General features: G+C 38.8%; 1 protein-coding gene across 1 annotated transcript in view; it reads right to left on the reverse strand.

Annotated features, from left to right (window-relative positions):
- Nucleotides 1-22,050, reverse strand: part of LOC102254607 (leucine-rich repeat-containing protein 9) — an 89,211-nt gene that overhangs the window by 66,866 nt on the left and 295 nt on the right. The window contains exons 2-11 of the mRNA XM_014545953.1: nucleotides 21,816-22,034; nucleotides 20,516-20,599; nucleotides 19,936-19,999; nucleotides 19,285-19,355; nucleotides 14,595-14,777; nucleotides 11,307-11,462; nucleotides 8,218-8,414; nucleotides 6,923-7,054; nucleotides 3,026-3,202; nucleotides 2,588-2,705 (exon numbers count right to left, since the gene is read on the reverse strand). Of these exons, the coding sequence (XP_014401439.1) occupies nucleotides 2,588-2,705; nucleotides 3,026-3,202; nucleotides 6,923-7,054; nucleotides 8,218-8,414; nucleotides 11,307-11,462; nucleotides 14,595-14,777; nucleotides 19,285-19,355; nucleotides 19,936-19,999; nucleotides 20,516-20,599; nucleotides 21,816-22,034 (1,401 nt within the window). The remainder of the gene's footprint in view (nucleotides 1-2,587; nucleotides 2,706-3,025; nucleotides 3,203-6,922; nucleotides 7,055-8,217; nucleotides 8,415-11,306; nucleotides 11,463-14,594; nucleotides 14,778-19,284; nucleotides 19,356-19,935; nucleotides 20,000-20,515; nucleotides 20,600-21,815; nucleotides 22,035-22,050) is intronic.

Below are 22,050 nucleotides of genomic sequence, written 5' to 3' on the forward strand. Positions count from 1 at the left end.
TAAATATTATTTGTTTGTTTACCCATTCATTGGGTTGTTTCTCCTTTTTGGCTCTTGTCAAAAATGATGTTGTGGACATTGATATGCAAGAACTTTTTTAATGCATATGTCACTAAATCCTGACCACAACTCTGTGAAGCAGATACTATTATCATCTTCATTTACAGATAGGAAGAAACAGACACAGAGAGGGGAAGTCCCACAGCCGGCGAGTAGGGAAGCAGGATTCAAATGCAGCAATGTTTTTGTTTTATGTGTGCCATATGTGAAAAGGGCTAGGAAACACTGCTCTATACCAGTGTGCTACAGTTGCCTCAACAAGAAGGTAGAGGACTGAGAAGGGTTGATGACATTTTGGAGCTCAGGAGTGACCAGGAATTAGAGCAATGTGAGCATCAAGGTGGGGACAGTGAAGTAGAGAATAAATAAATGGTGGCAGTAAAAAGAAAGAGAAAAATAGGATGACAAAAAGCACAGCAGTGTTAAGTGAATGTATTTTTTTTTCAAGATGGGATGGACCTTGGAAAGTTGAAAACAGACGAAAGTAGACTTCAAGGTCATCAACAAAAGGATCACAACATAAAAAGTAAGATACCTAGAAAGATTAAATAGTCATGCAGATAAATTAATGGACTTATTCTTGTGCAATCCAAAGAATGAGGATGCTGTACTTTCGATGATAGCACTAAACCTTTTGTGAAACAAAAGTTTCCTATCTTATCTAATAAAATAGAAACCTGCAAATTGACCGTACCTCTGTTACAGTCACAAGCCATGCCCACAAGCCATGCCCACAAGCCAATCAGAGCAGCTATATGCAAATTAACTCAACCAAGATGGCGGCCGGAAGCCAGGGAGCTGGAGCAAGCAGGAGGCTTGGTTGCCCCGGCAATGGAGAAAGCCAAGCTTCCCGTCAGCCCTGGCCGGCTGCAGCCTCCACTCAAGGCAACAAAGTTTCAATTATAAAGATAAATAAATCCCAGATACCTGCTTCCAGCCAGCCTCCATTGGGAGCTAGGGTGGCTGGGGGCTGTGGCCAGCCTGCAAACAGCCATCAGCCCCTCACCCAGGCTGGACACACACTCATGGGGTGAGGATCCCCGCTGGGGGGCTTGGCCAGCCTGCAAACAGCCATCAGCCCCTCATCCAGGCTGGCCAGGCACCCCAGTGGGGACCCCTACCCTGAAGGGGCTGTGGCCATCCTGCAAAGAGCCATCAGCCATTCACCCAGGCTGGCCAGGCACCCCAGCAGGACCCCCCTCCCCGAAGGGGGTGTGGCCAGTCTGAAAATGGCCCTCAGCCCCTCACCCAGTCTGGCCGGGAACCCCAGCAGGACCCCCACCGTGATCCAGGACATTGTTCAGGGCAAACCAGCCGCCCCCACCCATGCACCAGGCTCTGGCCTGGAACCCCAGCAGGACCCCCACCGTGATCCAGGACATCGTTCAGGGCAAACCAGCTGGCCCCCACCCATGCACCAGGGATCTATCCTATATAATGAAAGGGTAATATGCAAATTGACCCTAACAGCAGAACGACTGGGAATGACTGGTCACTATGACACACACTGACCACCAGGGGGCAGACGCTCAGTGCAGGAGCTGCCCCCTGGTGGTCAGTGCACTCCCACAGGGGGAGCTCTGCTCAGCCACAAGCCAGGCTGATGGCTGCCAGCACAATGGTGGTGGCGGGAGCCTCTCCTGCCTCCTCAGCAGCGCTAAGGATGTCCGACTGCAGCTTAGGCCTGCTCCCCGCTGGCAAGTGGACATCCTCCAAGGGCTCCCAGGCTGCCAGAGGGATGTCTGACTGCCAGCTTAGGCTCAATCCCCTGGGGAGCGGGCCTAAGCCAGCAGGTGGTCATTCCCCGAGGGGTCCCAGACTGCGAGAGGGCACAGGCCAGGCTGAGGGACCACCCCCCGAGGGCACAAATTTTTGTGCACTGGGGCTCTAGTCCTATATAATAAAAGGCTAATATGCAAATAGACTGAATGGCACACTAACCACCAGGGGGCAGATGCTCAGTGCAGGAGCTGCCCCAAGTGGTCAGTGCGCGCCCACAGGGGTAGCGCTCTCAGCCAGAAGCTGGGCTTACGGCTGGCGAGTGCAATGGCGGTGGTGGGAGCCCCTCCTGCCTCTGTGGTAGCGCTAAGGATGTCTGACTGAAGGCTTAGGCCCGCAAGCCATCAGTTGGACATTCCCCGAGGGCTCCCGGACTGTGAGAGTGTGCAGGCCGGGCTGAGGGACCCCCCACCAAGTGCACGAATTTTGTGTGCACCGGGTATGATTGCCTGGCCGGCATGGCTCAGCTTGGTGATTGAGCATCAACCTATGAACTAGGAGGTCATGGTTCAATTCCTGGTCAGGGCACATGCCTGGGTTGCAGGCTTGATCCCCAATGTGCGGTGTGCAGGAGGCAGCCGATCAATGATTCTCTCTCATTATTGATGTTTCTATATCTCTCTTTCTTCCTTCCTCTCCAAAATCAATAAAAACATTTTAAAAAAAGGATTTAGGAAAAAGTACCTGCTTAACTAAAACTTTGTTCATGAGGTAGAGAGCATTGTTCTGAATGACATTTTTTCCTTACCTTGCTTGTTTCATTGTCTTTGAATCCTTTTTCAAGTATTTGTAGCAGATGTTTTTTCTTTAATGCAACTTCAGGATCAAAAACATAAAAAAGGCATTCCAGCATCTTTCGATGGCTCCTTAACAACAGAGAGGGGAAAAAATTGAAATCTGATATTAAAAAAGCTTAGCTGTAGATAAGACAATTGTATGTCCTGCCCAGGATTATCCTAATTATATTAGGTGTTCCAGTGTCATTATTAAACTTCCATTTACCCTCAGTCTCAAAAAGAGCCCAAAGGGGGTAAACTAGGTCATCTTAGTCAAGGGAGATTCATGGAAAGGAAATATTTACTAAGAAGTTATATTTTCAATATTGTAAACTTTTAAAACAGAAAGACATTTTTACAAAATAAAACCAGACTTTAAAAAATGTTCCTTATAGAATTTAACTTCTTACTCTGAATCATGTATCTCTTCATTGTCCAAAAATGTTTGGAATTTATCTTCAAATTTTAGTCTCAGAATACGGTTGTTAACTTTGATGACACGTTTTACTTTCACTCCTGTAATACCATATGTTCTGAAGTCCCATGAACAAAAACGTGCTAGAATTAATTCATAGCAGGAATTAAACCTAGGTGGGGATACAGAATATATACAAAGAAAATAATAGACTTTCCTCAAAATGTTGAAGAACACAAAGTTGCATATGATAATAGTTATAGCCCATATTTTATGTCCCCTTCCCCCACAAATATACATCGTCATATAGTATATGTTGGTTGAAAATGAGCACACTTATTCAATCGATAAAAGAGATGCTAAACTTTGAAACATAAAAATAATAGTTCTCATCTTAATCCTTATGTATTTATTCTGACTAAAAGATATATTAGTAGAGCAATCCTGCATTTCTGAAACACTCTTTCTTTTGGCTTCAGGGAAACTACATGTTTCTGGCTTGCTTCTTCTTGGCTTCTCCTTCATGGTTTTCTTTGCTCCTTCTTTTTCCTCTGACACTCTTGAATGTTGGATCGACCCAGGACTAAGTCTTTGGCTCTCCTCTTGTTTCCATGAACACTATGCCTAGATAATTTCATCTGTTTCTTTGGCAATATAAAAAAAAATAAAATGGTGTTTATGAAAATACATTCCATTTTCAAAATTGAGCTATCAGCTGTTAAAGTGTGCATACATTTGGGGGAACATATATATATATTCCAATGTTTTATTTCGAGACTTTATCTCTACTCAACTTATTGCATATACCCAGACCAGATATATGCAACTACCCACTTAATATGTTCACTTGCATTTGTAATAGGCCTCTCAAACGTAACTTGACCAATGCCAGCCCCTAAACCTGTTCCTCCTGAGTGTTTTCCGTCTCAGTATATGGTACCACTATTAGCTTAGGTTAAAAAAAATCAGGAATAAACCTTGCCTCCTCTCATTCTCATCAGTATCCAACTCCTCAGCAAGTCTGTTTGGCCCTACATCTAAAATACATTCTTAATGTGACCCTATTTTATCACTGCCACTGAGATTAGACTACTCTAAGTCACTGCCATCTCTCGGTGGGACTCTTGCAATAATTTCATAAGTAGGGATATAGAAGTGAAAGAGGCAGGATCCCTGCTCTCATGGAACCTATATTACAAGGGGGTTGGACAAAGAAATAAATAAGCCATAAATAAAATCATTTCTAAACGGATAAGTGCTTTGAAGAAACAGAGGCTTGGGGTAAGGAATGGAGTCGGGGCCACTTAAGAAGGGTTTTGAATTAAGAATTGAGAGAGAAGGAGGAGGGGCGGGCCATGTGAAGAACTTAAGAAAATGTACTGGAGCTGCTCTCTGCTGCCCTCATCTGGCCATACTCACAATAGTTCTGGTCCTGTCTTAAACAGAATTTAGATTAAGAGATTTAAAAATGGATCAATTTGAAAGGAAATTAAGTGATCCTATATGGTATATATTTGCCTTTGATTATGAGATGTCTGTTCTCACTAGCACAGGACCTGAGCATGGGTGTGGACTAAGATCACAGAGGTTCCTGATGGATGGTCTCTCCCTAAGACTAATATCTGAAGGGTAAAAACCACATGATCATATCAATAAATGCAGAGAGAGCATTTGATAAAATCCAGCACCCATTTGAGATAAAATCTCTCAGGAAAGTGGGAATAAAGATCATATATGACCAACTCACAGCCAACATCATACTCAATGGGCACCAACTAAAAGCTTTTCCCTTAAGATCAGGAATAGGATAGGGATGTCTGCTTTCACCACTCTTATTCCACATAGTACTGGACATTATTTCTACTTTATATAGGCTGTGTATCATATAATTCCTGTTTTTACTATGTTAGTATTATCTTAGGTTTTGTGTATTAAATGATATGATTTGGTGGATTGTTTTGGGGGTTTGGGAATGCACAAAAATTTTCCCAAATAACGTAATGGTAATTGCTTCTTCACTTTACATCATTTTGGTTTATGAAAGGTTTCATAGAAATGCTCTTCTTTGAAATAGTGGGGAAACCTATATGTGAGCTCTAGCTCTATTCCAGTTCATGGGCTAAATCACTGCCTTTGAAAATATTAATAAAAGAGAAGTCAGTGCAATTTAAAGCACTTTAGTCAATATTTCTTAACATACATAAAAGATCAGGACTAAGGTGGCCAAGTTTGTAGTGTGCTATAAGTGAAAAACAGTCCTTGGAATTCTGCCAACATATACTTGATTTTCTCCTTAAAATGGATCAAGGTTATTTTTATTAAAACCAAGTAAACAATTGTTAACACTTATCACAATCCATCAAGGTATCTAATTTACTATCAGGCTGACATATTAACCTAAATGGCTTTATGCACAGCCCATGGACACAGACAGTGTATATGGGCCATTTCTTTTACACATTTTTCCACTAATCTACCTGTTTTATAAAGAGCTTACTTTATAATAAGTTAAAAATAAACAGATATAAAATTATGTTTAGATTGAGTGCATATAAGTGACAGGCTGAAAAATTATTCATGCATCTTGCAAAGACACACAATTCAGGTTTTGCACTTGAAAAATTAAGGCCTCTACTTTGCATGGGAACTGGGATGAACACCTATATTTTGCACATAAAAATAAAGTATGGTGGTTAAGCAACCATTGGTAACTGCTGGGAAAATGGATGTATTGATAGAAAAGAAAGATTTTAAAAGGTCTCTTTCTTCCTTAGGCAGAGCTTCTCACACTTTTCTACCAAAGTACCCACAAGATTCTTGAGAACCACATCTAATAGAAACCAGGGGGCTTGGTTGAAAGTAACCCATAACAATCACACTTTTTTTCCCCTAAAAGATTAGTGCAAATTTTGCATTTGATTCCACAAAGAATCACAGATTATTTCAACACTGACTGCGAGTAAAGGCATCCCCCTGGGGTGAAGTACCAAATCCATTCGATAGCTCTATGTGTTTCTTGGTCTCTGTCCACACTCCCAAGTGTGCAGTCTGCCCCTAGAGTTTTAGGGCAATCTGGCTATTTCATGGGTTTCCCAATTTTGAGAAATTGATTACAGAAATGTGAAAATAATAATTAGTGATACTTTTCTGTAAAGGCTTTTTTTAAAAAAAAAGATCATTATTTTTTTTGGTTGTACCCTCTAGTTGAGGCAACACAATCACCTAATCACCTCCTTGTGTGTACCAGGAGGCCTTGTTTCTGAACTGTGGATGCTGGATTCTGCTTCTGTTTCTGGCAGCTCTCTCTATTTTTGTCTAAATACACTGGCCATCTGGATTCCTGGTTTTCAAGTGTATGCCTTACTTTAACTTGTATAGTCTATGTGCACCCGGACTCTAGCTAGCTCTAGACAGCTTGGTTTGACTTTGATCATGGAGCCTCCAGGAAATTTCTTAGGCAGCCTTCTCTGGTGTTTGTAGTCTGTGGTTGCCAAGCCTGCTTTGCCATTCCTTTTCTGTTCTAACTTCTCATCCAATATTCAGAATCCAGCACTACAATCTGTCCAGAAATAATCAGTATAAACATACATAAAATTAATACTTGACCGTGAACTTTTAAATTATATTCTTCTTTTAGGGTAAGGTAAATTGGGTAAAGACCAACGAAATACCATTAGGATGTTTTCAAGGTTAGTTCATGGCAATGATATAAACAGAAAGATGTATAGATGGTAAAATAGGTAACTGTCAATTCTCAATGAATGAATATTCTATATAAGAACAGTTTTGAAAATAGGGTATTTTAACATTTTTATAAGTTGATATTTTGGTTGATGATCCAAAGCACTTAGAATTATTTTTAAAGCTATAACTAAATTTCAAACAGATTTACCATTCATCAGATCGAGTGCCTTCTTCAAAGTGGATATTTCCTACAGTTTCCAACTCAATTGACAAAAATGGGATCAATAACCCACTACTTTTCTTCTTTCGCTTTGTTTCAGTACGATAAATTGTTTCAATTCTATTTAAGAAAAAAATGTATCAAGCTATTAAAATGATCTACAAGTCACAACATTGAAATTCATGATTGATTTTTTAAGAAGCTGATGTTAAAATACAAGACTTTTTGTCAATGGATAAAGACAATGTGGTGTTAATAGTTAAACCATGTAAAATACATTATATTTTTGACAACTAAAATCACCTTAATATTTGTTAATCTCAGAACAAGTGAAGGTTCAAAGACTCTCCTGGCTCTACCACTTGCTCTCAGATCTTAGACAAGTCACAACATTGTTATGCTGCAGTTTCTCAGTAAAATGGCAATATTAATGGTACCGATACCTGAATAGGCTTTTTTGAGGATTATATGCAAAATGCATGTGAAGCTCTTGGCAAAGAATTTGGCACTGAGTAACAATAAGAATTCAATAAATGTTAGTTATTATTTTGTTAGCATTATTACAGGGCATACTAACTTACACACTTGGTGCCCTAGTAAATAAAAAAAAAAATCACAATACTTACTGAGTCTTCTTGCTTTATATTTCTAGTTAACATTCAACCTGTATTTGTTTCTACATTATTCCACACAACTGTGTATGTGCTTTGCTCAGTCTCCTCCATGCCATGAGCTTTTGCACTGGTAGCAGTTAGTTTGAAAAAAACACATAAATGTTTTTAGTTTGCAGACACTAGAGTAGTGATGTGACAGAATGCCACTCAGTGGACGTTCACTGTTCCTAATTAAATATTGCCTCTGTAAAAACCTATATGCCAGCTTGCCCTGGCCAGTGTGGCTGAGTTGGTTGAGCATCATCCCATGTACCAAAAGGTTGCAGGTTCGATTCCTGGTCAGGGCACAAACCCAGGTTGTGGGTTCAATCCCCAGTTGGGGCATGAATGGGAGGCAACTGATTGATAATTCTCTCTCACATTGATCTTTCCCTCCCGCCCCCTTCCTTCCTCTCTCTAAAATCAATAAAAACATATTTAAAAAAACAACAACTATATGTCAGCTTTGAACCAATGATGCCAATCTCTACTAGGAAACACATTCCATGTTTTACTTAATACTATTATTCTTTCCACTCCTGAAGGGGACACTGAGCTCAACTGATGGCCCAGAACATTATATTCTCTCATGTTTTAAATTTGAACAACTAGATAATTTATTAAACATACTCATCTAGCTTTTTGTTCCAGAATTTTACTCTTTCATTCAAGGCATTTAGTTTGGTCTGTATCTTCTGCTGAAGGCTTGGCTCTTCTGAGACAGTTTCAGAGTTCTTTAATATTTCAAGCTCAGTTACTTGATTGTTATTGGGTCTTTCAATTTGCCCTTTGCCAGATCCCTTGAGTTCAGCCAGTTCCCGTTCCAACTGTTGAAATCAATGTACCAGATAGCAAATTTTTTAGTGGACTCTATTAAATATGTAGTTAATTTAAATGAACAAAGTAGAAATCTAGATAATAAATAGACCAAACTTCATAAAACATGGCCAGCATGTGATTATAACTTTGGTATAAATTCAGTCAGCCAATTTCTTTCAGTTAAGTGAAAGACAACCTTAAATATTAGGATTAAGGTTAGGGTTAGGGTTAGGTTTAGAAAATCAAAGAAATTGGTTTGAAAATATTGTCCATTTTCAACACTTCCTCTCTTGTTAAACATTTAGGTGATTTCCAGGATTTTTGTTGTTGTTGTTGTTAATAGTGCAGTAATGAATAGCTTTATATAAAGAACTATATCCAAATCTTCAGAATAGAGTGTTAGAAGTAGATTTACTGGGTCAAAGGCTCTGAGCATTTTTAGGCTGTTAATATATCTGACCCAATTATACTCCCATCAGTGGTGTAATAGTCTCACACCCATCTTCACCAGGCTGAGTACTATATTGTTGTTGTTGTTAATAATGCAGTAATGAATAGCTTTATATAAAGAACTATATCCAAATCTTCAGAATAGAGTGTTAGAAGTAGATTTACTGGGTCAAAGGCTCTGAGCATTTTTAGGCTGTTAATATATCTGACCCAATTATACTCCCATCAGTGGTGTAATAGTCTCACACCCATCTTCACCAGGCTGAGTACTATCATGTGTTATACTTTGACTATTTTACAGGTGAAAATGGTTGCTCATTATCTTAATTCACATTCAGAGATTAATAATTGGCTGAGGTTCTTTCAGATGTTTATTAGTCATTTTTAATTTCTTCTTTTATAAAATGACTACTGGCCTGGTGCACAAAATTGTGCACATTAAAAGGGAATTACTTAGAGAAAATATTTTAATATTGCTATTTGCCCTTTCTCTATAATAAAAGTGTCAGAGATCAAAGAAAATTAGTAAAATGTATATGAAAATCTGCCCCCTGTCAGAGTCTGGGGTGCGCCGCGGGACCCAGAGTCAAGTCCCCGCCCTCCCGCACAGGCTTCAAAATTGCAGGAGACCCAGACCTGGCCAGCTCCACCCCTATTGGGCAAGACCCAGAACCAGCCAGCTCCACCCCTGTCAAGCCCCCCTGGGCAGGGGGTGTGGCCTGAGGTCCCCCAGCCCAGTGTTAGGGCGGGGGGCATGGCATGAGGTTCTCTGGCCCGGCGCTGGGGCGGGGGGTGCAGCCTGAGGTCTCCTGGGCCAGCACTGGGGCAGGGGGGCGCAGCCTGAGCTACCCCTCCCCAGCTAGGCGCCAAGCAGCCTCAGGTCCCTGCTAATTGGTCGTTACATGACGGCATCCCAACCAATTTGCATATTATCATATTATTAGATAACTAGTGACCCAGTGCACGGATTCATGCACATTCAAAAGAAATTAGTTAGAAGGTAGCCGGTGGGGTGGGACTGGGCAAGATGGGCAGGACACGCTCTGGAGCCAATCTCCCACGGTCCCTCCCCGCTGTCTGTGGAGTGAGCTGGGGTCCCTCCGGCAGGTGGGTCCCTTGGCCTGGCCTATGGGGATTGGGCCAAAACCGGCTCTCCAATATCCCCTGAGGGGTCCCAGAGTGCAAGGGTGCACTCTGCAAAGTTGCTGTCTTACAGAGTGTGGAATGCAAATGCAAGTGTGCAGTAAACCAGATTCAGGGCTGACAGTGCCCCAGCAACAACATAACCCATGGATGAAGGTGGAATTGCATGGCCCTGTGAGAAATTGGGCTCCCTCCTGTCTGGTTTCAGGTGCTTCACCCAAGAACCACCACTGCCAAGTCACTGCAGCTCGGCAGCTTCTGCGTTGAGCGTCTGCCCCCTGGTGGTCAGTGTGCGTCATAGTGACCGGTCAGACGGTTGGACACTTAGCATATTAGCCTTTTATATATATAGATTGATGTACTTTGATCAATTTTTCTATTTACTTTTTTCTTGTTTTATTTATGGGTACATTTATACTAAGGATATCATGTTGTCTAACATGTTTATTGAAAACAATTTTTTCAGATTGTCATTTGTTGTTTATTTTCATTAATTATGCTTTTTAGTACAAAGGTATTTTACCTTCTTTTTCAAACAAATCTATATTCTGTTCCTTTGAGATTTCTAGTGTTTCTTTTATTTGGTAGGCTGAGATAGTTACATCTATATATTCTTAAATTTTTTCATAGTAACATTTAAATATTTTTCCCATTGTTATTTACTTTGGTAAAATGTGAATTAAGGGTCCAACTTCCCCACTCCAAGTAGTTCAACTAGTTTTGTAACACCATTTGTTGAATAACCCATTATTTTCTCATACTTAAAGAATATATAGTTCTTTTATATGCAAAGTTCTGTTTTGAGGAAATAATCCTTAATTTTTCAGGATCTACTTTTAGTAAAGGAAACCTAATTTATTCTAAATAAAAAAGGTACACACAACATAACTACTAAAGTATGGCTTGAATATTAGTAAAGGGATATTTCATCCTTTTAGACAAGAAAATGAATTTTGAGTGTAAACCACTGGTATCTAATAAAACTGAGGCAAAAATAAGTCTAACATATCTCTATAACTCTGAATCATATTGAATTAATTACTTTAAAATTCTTATATACTAAAATTTTTTAATTTTTATATATTAAGCCTATACCTTTTTTGAACTATATATTTATAAGCACAGAATGAAACTTAATAAAACACCTGGAATGAATACATTTTTGAGAATAAGCTTGACTTGAAATTCAATATTAATTAAAATAACATTATATGTGTATATATACATAAAATGAAAATATAATGCTATCTTATCCACCAGTTTCCTTTCAGATGTGGCCACTGAAATTTTACAGCAGTATATCTTACATTTTTTTTCACAAAGCTGAATAGTTTTATTCGTTCTTCTGGCAACTTCTGTAATTTACATTTTCGATCAGTCAGTTTTTCAAGGTCTTCGTGAAGATGCCTCTGAACAGTTTTTATACGCATATTGTAATACATTATCTTTTTCATAGCTGTGGTCTAAAAGTGAGAAAAAAGGAAAAGATTAACTGAAATAAAACACATTATAGGTAATTATTAGCAGTATATTATGAGTGCAATATGTTCTAAATAACAATTTGAAAGATCTGCATGTTCAGTTACTAATAATGATGATGTTGAAATGATAATGACTACACAGAGTCCTATATTTAAACTTGATAAGCAAAATATAAAATTCCAAAGATTTTCCTTGTGGATGATATTTTAAATGTGAGGCATATTCACATTTACTTCCAAGATAACAACATAAAGAGATAGAATTTAATTTATAAAATAGTATCATTTATCTAAAGATAGTATCATTTACTAAAGCAAATATATAACTACATTTTTCCTATCTGATTAACTTATGGAGAAAGTAAGGAAATTAAAAATAATTAAAAGCAAATGTAATATTAATTCATTTTTAAAAGCATGGTTAAGAATAGAATTTCATGTAGGGTTGTTGTTTTTTTTCCAAATCTATAAAAGGATGCTCTAAGTCAGTGGTTCTCAACCTTCCTAATGCCGAGACCCTTTAATACAGTTCCTCATGTTGTGGTGACCCCCAATTTCATTGTTACAAATTGAACATAATTAAAGCATAGTGATTAATTACAAAAACAATATGTAATTATATAAGTGTTTTTCGATGGTCTTAGGCAACCCCTGTGAAAGGGTTGTTCAACCCCCAAAGGGGTCTCGACCCACAGGTTGAGAACCGCTGAAGTGAACTCATTTTATTTAGAGTGAGAAAATTACTAAATTATCAATCTAATCCAATGCAGGCAATTCTATAAAAGAGCAGACTCATATATCCAGCTATTTATTGGATATACTCCTTGGATGTACAAAAGGTTATTCAAAATTTATAAGCTTAAAATTAAACCATAATTCTTCCTTCTAAACCTACTCCTCCCATACTCTTCCTCGTTTCATGAAATAGCAATTTCCTCCCCTCTCTCAGTTGTTTGGGCCAATAACTTGGACTTATTCTGTACTACTTTCCTCTGTACTTCACATCCAATCTATCAGCAAATCCAGAGGAGTTCTACCTTCTAACTACTACCAAAATCTGACTACTTTTCACCACCACCTCTACTAAAACCCTGTGTCAAACCATCAACATCTCTCATCCACGTTGTTGGAATTTCACTGGTCTCTCTGCTTTCACGTTTCCCCCTCTAATTCTGTATTGTTAATCCATTATCCAAAAGGGTCCCTTTAAAACATGTCATCTCGTCATCCCTCTGCTTAAAATTTTCCAGTGGCCCCCACCTCACTCATTGTAAAAGCCAAAGTCCTTACAACATTCTAGCCTCCCGCGATCTGCTCCCCACCACTCCTGTCTTTATCTCTTACTTCTCTCATCCTCACTTTCTCCAGCCACACTAGCCTCTGTTGTTCTTTAAATATGAGGCATGCTTCTGCATCAAGGTCTTTACATTTGCTGATCCCTGAACAGCTTGCTTTCTTCCTTCCTTCCAATCTCTGCTCAAATGTCACCTTAGCTGCACATCCTTCCCCAACAATTCTATATAAGATAGTCAACACCCTGTCCTCTGCCCCTACCGACAGTCCTGTTTTCTTCACCCTTGTTTATTTTCTCCATAGCGTTTGTCACTATCTGATATACTACTTGTTTCCTTATTTAGTTGCTTATTATCCGTTTGCTCTCAGTAGAGCTCCAAGAAAGCAGGGATTTTGCCTGCTTGGGTCACTGTATGTCTCTAGTGCCTTAAATTGTGCCTGGAATGCAATTTGTTAGACGAATGAACCAGCCAAGTAATATCATGAATAATATTCACCCTGCTCACCTTTGTAGTAACAGCCTGATGTCAAACTATAGCCTGATGTAAAAACATGGTTTTCACTGCAAAGCTTTGCTGTTATTTTAGACTTAACATTGTTAGAGAAGGCATTCCTCCTTGGCCCTTCAATGATTCCAAACATCTGCTAATAGACAAGAACTCTAGCCCTTTGCTTAATATTGTAAGACAATTTATTTCTCAGATGGGGATGGGAAGGATGATAATCCCAGTTTTGGGGGGAGGAAAGAATGAAATTTTAGAATAAATTTGTAGACTAGCAGGAGGAGAGAAAGAAGTTACGATAAAAGAATAAAAACATATCTATTTGAGATGATGGATGAGCCACAGGAAATAATGGGAGGGGCATATGTGAGGGCATCCACATGGTTGGCACATTCTACATACCCCAAAACTATGTATTGGATGGCTAATTGAATGAACAAATGTGGCAGGGAGAGGTAGAAATATAATATAATATATCTATTAATAAACATGGTGACTCCCTATGCACTCTATTCTGAAATTACAGACCCTTTAGAACAGTGGTTCTCAACCTTGGGTTGTGACCCCTTTGGCGGTCGAACGACCCTTTCACAGGGGTCGCCTAAGACCATCCTGCATATGAGATATTTACATTACGATTCATAACAGTAGCAACATTACAGTTATGAAGTAGCAATGAAAATAATTTTATGGTTGGGTCACAACATGAGGAACTGTATTTAAAGGGCCAGAAGGTTGAGAACCTCTGCTTTAGAAGCACATCAAAGTAGACCCTCTACTGGGAGGTTCACCATCAGCGGCAGCCCCGGAATAGTTTCTCTTCAAGATTTCAGAGATCTTCAAGATTTTGGCAGTGTAGGTGGTTCCCCAAATCATCTTTAATTAGATTAAAATTGACCTATCCTAGCATACTACCATCCACCATGGATACTTTCTCATTTTTATACATAAAATTTCAAATGAGAGGAAGTTACTTGACTTATTTCTACTTTATTTAGGCTTTATTAATGTTTGTGTATATATAGCACTAGTGCAATTATTCTTAACAGTGATGATAATTTTTCAGATTACCTTTTATTTTTGTATAAATTAAAATGATTATTATTATTTCACCTTTCCGTACTGTCATCAAAATTGAGATCTTAACACTGATTTTATTAATGGTCTATATTTGTGTGAAAAAGCCAGCTCACTGGGGCAAAAGTAGAATTGGTGACAAGAACTGACAAGATAATACTGCCCGCCATATGTGGACACAGCCAGAAAGAAGCAGTTAATTCAACTTAAGTCACAGATACCCCATTAGGGATGCACTTACATCTGCCAGTTCCTTGATCGGCTTTGCTGACACATCATATGTGTCAAGTCTTTGAAGGCAAGGCAAGTGGTACAGTACATGTGTGGAATAATTACACAGCAGACAAACCGGGTTGGTTTTATATTGAGGATCATTCAGACATAAATCCTTTAAGCGACGAAGCCTGGTTAAGTTGGTAAGGTCCTAAAACAGCAGCAGTAATAATGTTTAATTAATTGCAACTGTCCATTTCTAAAGGAGGCTTCTGAACACTCAAGGTCACTATACTGTAATGTAATGCATTCTAATTATCTGCTTAAATATGCTAAAGTGATTTCGATGGATACAATGTTCTTGTCTAATGAAAACCACGCTAAATATATGTAGATCATCGATAATTAAATAGCAGACTCTATGTAACTATGCGTGTAAATTGTACTTTCTAAAAAAGGCCAAAGAATATTTACTAAATCGTGTATTTCACCCGGAGCCAGTCACTTGAGCACATTTATTCAGTAAGACGGTTCCTCTGTGCGCAGCTCCTTTGTAACACCGCCCCCTTGTGGCTGTAGGCCTCCTACTCCCTTCACCAGCATTCCCCACACTTACCACCTGGGCACACAGCTCGCCATTTCCTTGGCCTGCAGATCTGCTCTTCTCATCAAAGGCTAGGGGACCCTGGCTCTATTACAGTCACCATTAAATTCCTGATTTTTAGTTGTTAATCTTTTTTCCTGTAAATGCCTTTTCTACCTATTAAGGACATCTGGAACCTAGCTTTCTCCTGAGGCCTCATTTTTCTCACAACGTATGGAGGCAGAGGGGTTGATAATGCACTTCCAGACTGTTTCTCCTTAACATCTTTTATCCTAAAGTTTCAGCCATCTTTCCACCTGCCTTTATTTGGCATCTGGCCCTTGCTTCACCCTTCAGTCTTCTTTCTTTCAATTTAAACCCTGACATTTTATGCTTTAGCCACGTACTGGAAAACTAAGCGACGAAGCCTGGTTAAGACCCTACCTTATCTTTAGACTCTCACTCAAACTGTTGCCTTTGAGTGGATTGGACTTCGCCCCAATTTAACCTCTTAATCTGTCAAGACTCAACCTAAAATTCCTCTTCTCTAGGAGCCCTGTTTCATCACCCCAAGCTTGGGGTAGATGCTCCTCCTATGAACTCTTAGCCACTGGCTTACCTTTGTTATAGAATTTATCACGCCCTACTGCCAATTGCTTGTTCATCCATAATTCTATAAGCCAAGGGTCTATATGGACTTTGGCCCTAAGAACGGTGATTACATTTTTAAAGTGTTGTGGAAAAATAATGAAAAAGAACACGTTACAGAGGCCATATGACCTACAAAGCCTAAAATATGTCCTACCTGGCCTTTTATAGAAAAAGTCTGGCAATTCCTGAGATAAACTGTTTGAGGGCAGGGTTTGTGACCTGTTTAACTTTACACCCCCAGCACTCAGCATTTCGAACACAGTAGGCACTAAATAAACATGTGAATTGAATTGAATGATTATTACTTTCTTCCACCCTCCAAGATATCCTCATAGTTTCCTCAACAATAGCATTACCAGGGTGGTTCCTGGGGTAGGAGGGTGCTATGGTGGGATTGGACTTAAAGGGATGCAATGCTACATAGGAGCGTCAGAATCAGAGTTAAGGGACATCTAAAGCAAGAACCAGGAAACATTAGTTCTGAAGATAAAGCACAAATGGAACAGGGAAGCAAGCAGTGAAGTCAGACTGTGAGAGGAGAAAGTAACAGGGTTAGGGAGCCAATGTGTCTCCAAACTCTCTCTGGACAAGTGAAACTTTGACTCTACAGGCAGGAGCTGGGTCCACGAGAGGAGTAGCGCTAAGCAGAGCTGCTCTGAAAGGGCACTTTCTGGTCAGAGCGGTGCAAATAGTTATTTGGTGTAATTCTGCAGGAACAAGGGAGGCAAATCTCAGAGCATTCTTCTAAGTAAAGACCCTCTTTAATTTATGGGTGGCTATGTTGCATTTGACCATCAGTCTGGGCTAGGAGACTGTGAACTCTGAAGTCTTACACAGAAACACCCCCCGCCCCTGCCCCACACCACACTCAAAAGGCAGATGACATTGAAGTCATTTCATCACTGAAAATCAGTGTTGCGCTACCTGGTGTGGATGGAAAGTGGCACAGAAGTTATTCCATCATTACCAGGATAGTATCTTTTTAGGGTGAATGGAAAGATTAGAGATAAAAACTCAAGATAACAGTGTTTCAAGAATAGTCTTAAGATGAGACTAGCAAAAGTTGCTGTGAATCATGTTCAATGGTTTTATAATAAATAGCCATCATTATTATAGGGAGCCTTTTTAATATTATGCCATACAACAAATTTTCACGATAACCCTATTTTCTCCCCAGATTGAAAGAGAATAGGTTAACATAAAGTGATAGTAATAATAATAAAATAGCATATCTATTGAGTGTTTACTATTGAGATCTTTACATTTATCATTTCACTTAAATTTCATGTTACCACTGCGTCTGGTTTGTGGCAGGGCCAGAACTGACAGATCTTTCCGCCTGGGAAGCCCATGCTTTTGGCCACATGAGGCCGCCACGGCTAGCCAGCGTAAGGTAACCCTCCACCTGGCTTCTGGGCAGGGCAATCCCTTATCCTCCCAGCATTCTGCCTCATCTTCTTCAGCCTCAACTCATGATTCTCCCCCTCACTCTGTTCCAGCCACACAGGATTTTTAGTTTCTTGAATTTGCTATATCCCTTTCCACCACTTAGGCCATTTCACAAATTTGTACAGAATGCGCATTCCTTAGGTAACTCCTACATTACCTCCCACGGCATTCTGGATTTCTCTTTCATAGCTTCCTCTGATCACATATACCCTTTGATTGCTGACCTCCATGCCTTTGTGCATATTGTTCTCCCATCTTAGAATGCCTACCTGCCACTGCCTGGAAGATCTGCCCACAACGCCTGTCAAAATCCTGTCAACCCTTCAAGGTGTGGCCACATCAAATATTCCCTCTTGATTTTGACCAAGAAAATAAAATTGTGCTTAAATTTCTTGTTAAGGTGCTTATAACATTCTGCCTCGGTCCATAGCTTTTTGGTGTCTTATATTCTTCTCTGAGTAAAAAAAATGTCCATTTCAATACTGATCAATTCAAAACTATTCCTATAGTAAATTTGCTCATCTTTCTTCAGTATTGTATAGGGGAAGTGTTGGAATATGCACCTTCAATCTGACACTGTCAAAATTATGAATGTCATGTTTCCACCCACATTATGTGCCATAGCATGAAATCTTTTAATGTTTTTTTTTTCTCTTTCATTTGAGTGCTTGACAAATGTTTGTTAAGATTTATTACATGTCAAGTACTGTTTTAGGCTTGCGAACATAGCAGTGAACAAAACAGGTGAAGTTTCTGTATTCACGAAGCTTGTATTCTAGTAAGGGATGTGGATCAGCGCCAAGACAAAAAAATAAAACAGGGAAAGAGACATGGGAGTGCTTCAGGATGGGCAGGGCAGTAGAGTAGGGGCTGTTGCTATTTTATCTAAATTGTGCAGGAAAGACATCATGAAGAATATAATGTTTGACCAAAGTCCTGGAAGAAGTGAGGAAATGAGCAATGAAAATATATGGGGAAGATTATCCCAGCAAGTGCTAAGGCCCTAAGGTGAGTATGTGCAAGGAACAGTGAGGAGATCAGAATGGCTGGAGAGGAGTAAGCAAAGGGGAGAGTGGTCAGAGAGACAGTTGGGGGACTAGGTTATTTAGTGTCTTGTGGGCCAGTGTAACCACTGATTAATGGCTTTTACTCTGAAAGAGATGAGAGAATTCAGGGGAGGGTTTTGAGCAGAAGAGTGATTTGATCTGACATGTTTTTAAAGGAATGGACTGCTGTGTGGAGAACAGACATCATAGCAAAAGGGTTAACACAGGGAGACCTGTTGGAGGCTTTTTTTTTCTTCCCAATAATGAATGTTAGGGATGATGGTGTCTTAAACTAGGTCAGTAGTGATACAGGTGGTAAAAAAAAATGGTCAGACTCTGGACATATTCTGAAGGTGGAGCCAACAGAATTTGCTGATGGATTGAATGGAGTTGAAGGAATAGGGGGGTCAAAAGGACGGTAAGTACTAGTATTTGGCTTATGTTACTAGAAGAATGAAGATCTCTTTAGAGAGGCAGAGAAAGCTGCAGAAGAAGAAGGTTCGGTGGAGGGGAAATCAGTCTGAGTCAGCACAGGTGATATCTATAGTTTGGGGAGTTGTTAGGGAAAGTAGAGATGCCAATCTAGGAGGCATTAGTGGATAAAAGGTATTTAAAGTCTTAGACATGATGAGATTATTTACAGAGTGAATGCAGACAGAAATAAGAAAAGACCCTGGGACTGACCTGGGGCAGTTCATTTTTTAGATGTGATGAAAGGGTGAGTAACCAGAAGAGGTATAGCTAGAAAGACCAGGGGGAAACTAAGAGAAATTAGTACCTTAAAAGCCAAGTAGTTATTTGTTTGGTTTTAATAGTGTTAGATCATTACGGTCAATTTAGTCAACTAACTCTAAAATTCTCAGGAGCACTGGATAGTCCAACATGATCAAGTTATTTCTTAAAAGGGGCTGGCTATTTAGTCCATTTTCTGCAATAAGATGGTGCATGATCCAGGTTGGTAAATAAAAATTCATTCCACTGAAACATACCTTGAAAGAACATATTTGATTACCAGAAAGGTTTAATTTTTCCAGTTGTTCATTGGGATCAAGACATCGACCTTTAATTTAAAAAAACAAGATGAAAGAAAAATTAAATTTCTTGTTTTACCTCCTATTCATATCCTGTCTTATTTCTGAATTGTATATGGGCATCATTTCTTGCAGGTCAATAAGATAAACAACAACACTATAATTATTAACCTCTGATTTAGAATCATAGATTCAGAAATACTTTGCAAAGATATCATGCAAAAAGGTCTAAAAGAAAGAAATGTACTTTTTATACTGATAAAATATTATTGTAGCACTAGAGGCCTGGTGCATGGATTCATGCACCAGTGGGATCCCTCGGCTTGGCCTGCAGGGATCGGGCCGAAACCGGCTCTCTGACATCCCCTGAGGGGTCCTGGATTGCGAGAGGGTGGTTCTTGGGTGACGCACCATGGAATTGGGCTCCCTCCTCTCTGGTTCCGGGTGCGTCACCCGAGAACCACAGCTGCCAAGTCACCGCAGCTCTGCAGCTCCTGTGTTGAGCATCTGCCCCCTGGTGGTCAGTGCTCATCATAGCTACTGGTAGGATGGTTGCTTAGGCTTTTATATATATAGATTACCTTACATTCCAAATGAAACAGTACATACCAATGCTGCTTATTAGATTTCCAGCAAGGTTGAGATCATTTAAGTTCTTCAAAGTTTGCAAGCCCTAAAAATTTAGACAGTATATAATTTAGGAGAAATCATTAAAATCTATACTTATAAACCATCTGATCAATCTGGTAGTTCTCCGGGTGTTCTGAGCACTGAGCACAGAAGTAAGTGGGAGCCTCAATGAAGCCATCTTTGTTTCTCTGGCACCTGGAGAGAGTTATTGGAGGAGGGAACAGGGAAATGGAGAGGAAATGAGGAAGAGAAAGGGGAATAGGGAAAAAGACCACATCACACAAAGTGTGCTTATAATCTTAGGCAAGTAATATATAAAACTTCTTTAAATCTCTTTTTTTAAAAAACCTCCAAAGAGGAAATGACACTTTACCTCTCAGGCTTTGTGGGAGGAGTAAAGAAAATAATGTAGATGAAGTTCTCTTTGTTAGTTCTTCTTAACAACAATAATTAAACTGATCATAAGTATTTTGGCTCTTAAGCATAATAAGATTTTGGACATTCTGGTTTAAACTCCATAGTAGTAATTAACTTTACATATACAGTGAAATTATCTTACCTCAATATTCTTAATTGTATTGTGGTTCAGCCAAAGAACCTCCAGTTTCAATAATTTCTCTAAACTTTCTATTTTAGAAATTTTATTATAATATAAATACAATTTTTCTAAATTTTTACATTCTCGAAGACCTTCAATTTTCTGTTTAAAAAAAAAAGAGCAGAGTGAGTAGTGTTAGCTTATATTTTATCGTAATCCTTATAATAAAGTAGATATCAAGTACATTTTCTTTTAAAAGTCAAATTTTATTGCAAAATACATATCCAGCAAAATTAACTAAATTTTTTAAATCCTCACCCAAGGACTTGTTCATTGATTTTTTTAGAGGGAGGGAGAGAAAAACATAAATTGGTTGCCTCCCCAACACACCCTGATTGAACCCACAACCTAGGTATGTGCCCTGACTGGGAATTGAACCCATGACATTTTGGTGTACAGGACAATGCTACAACCAACTGAGCCATACCGGCCAGGGCTAAGTTTTTTAAAGGAAAAACATATAACTCCTGCATCCATGTACAACTATTTTCAATTTTATATTCTCTTTTTATTTAAATCAACTCTGCACCTAATTTTATATGGTTATAATCATAATATCTCTACAGATTAGTGTTTTGTTAAACTTAAGACTATCTAAAATGTTTCCGTAATTGTCAAATATTTAATAATTTTTAAATATGAAAATATTTAATAATTACAAAATATTTCAGGAAGTTTATAATCATTTTCTTTAAAGTAACCCTATATGTGGCATATTTATATTTCAAAATTTTAGCTATTATAAATAATACTGCAATAAATAACTTCATGAATACAGTTGTTTTCTGCTGCTGAATTACTTCTCTTAGACAAAATCTTAGAATAGGGATTTCTGAGTCAAATAGTATGTACCTTTGTCTGGCTCTTCATACATTTTGCAATATTGCTTTTCAATATAAATGTTATAATTTTCACACTACCAATAGTATCTAAGTGAACTGATTTAATTCCTAAGCAATACTGGGTATTATTTGGTCTGATTTGGTTACTAAAAAGTAGATATGTCTATGTTTTAATTCTTTATTTCTAGTTTTTCCCATGTATAAATCTATTTCTATCTTTTGCCCATTTACCTGTTTTGTGTTTTGTTTTCTTTTACTGGATAAAGGGTATTATTGCAATTCATCATGTATGGTCTCTTTTTCCCCCTCACTCATCTGTTTTGATCCATGTCTCAAGCACATATTTCAATGAATTATTTTTCCAAAGCCGCAGAATTCAGTATAAAATATTTCATGTAAAGTGATATGTTTAGACTTACCTCTAGATAGCATTCAGCAATCCAAAGTTCTTTGAGTTGTAAACAAGTCTCTAATCCTGAAATTTCTTTTATATCTTGAGCAACGATTGTGAGACTTGTTAAATTAGGAAATAATGATAATCCGACTATACAGGGATACCCTGAGAAAAACATCTCCAGTTTTGAAGTATCTGATCCTTCTTGTACAACCATCTCATAAGATAAACCATTGCATAAACACTGTTTTCAAAAAAAG

This window comes from Myotis brandtii, unplaced genomic scaffold, assembly GCF_000412655.1.
Source record: "Myotis brandtii unplaced genomic scaffold, ASM41265v1 scaffold423, whole genome shotgun sequence".
NCBI lineage: Eukaryota > Metazoa > Chordata > Mammalia > Chiroptera > Vespertilionidae > Myotis > Myotis brandtii.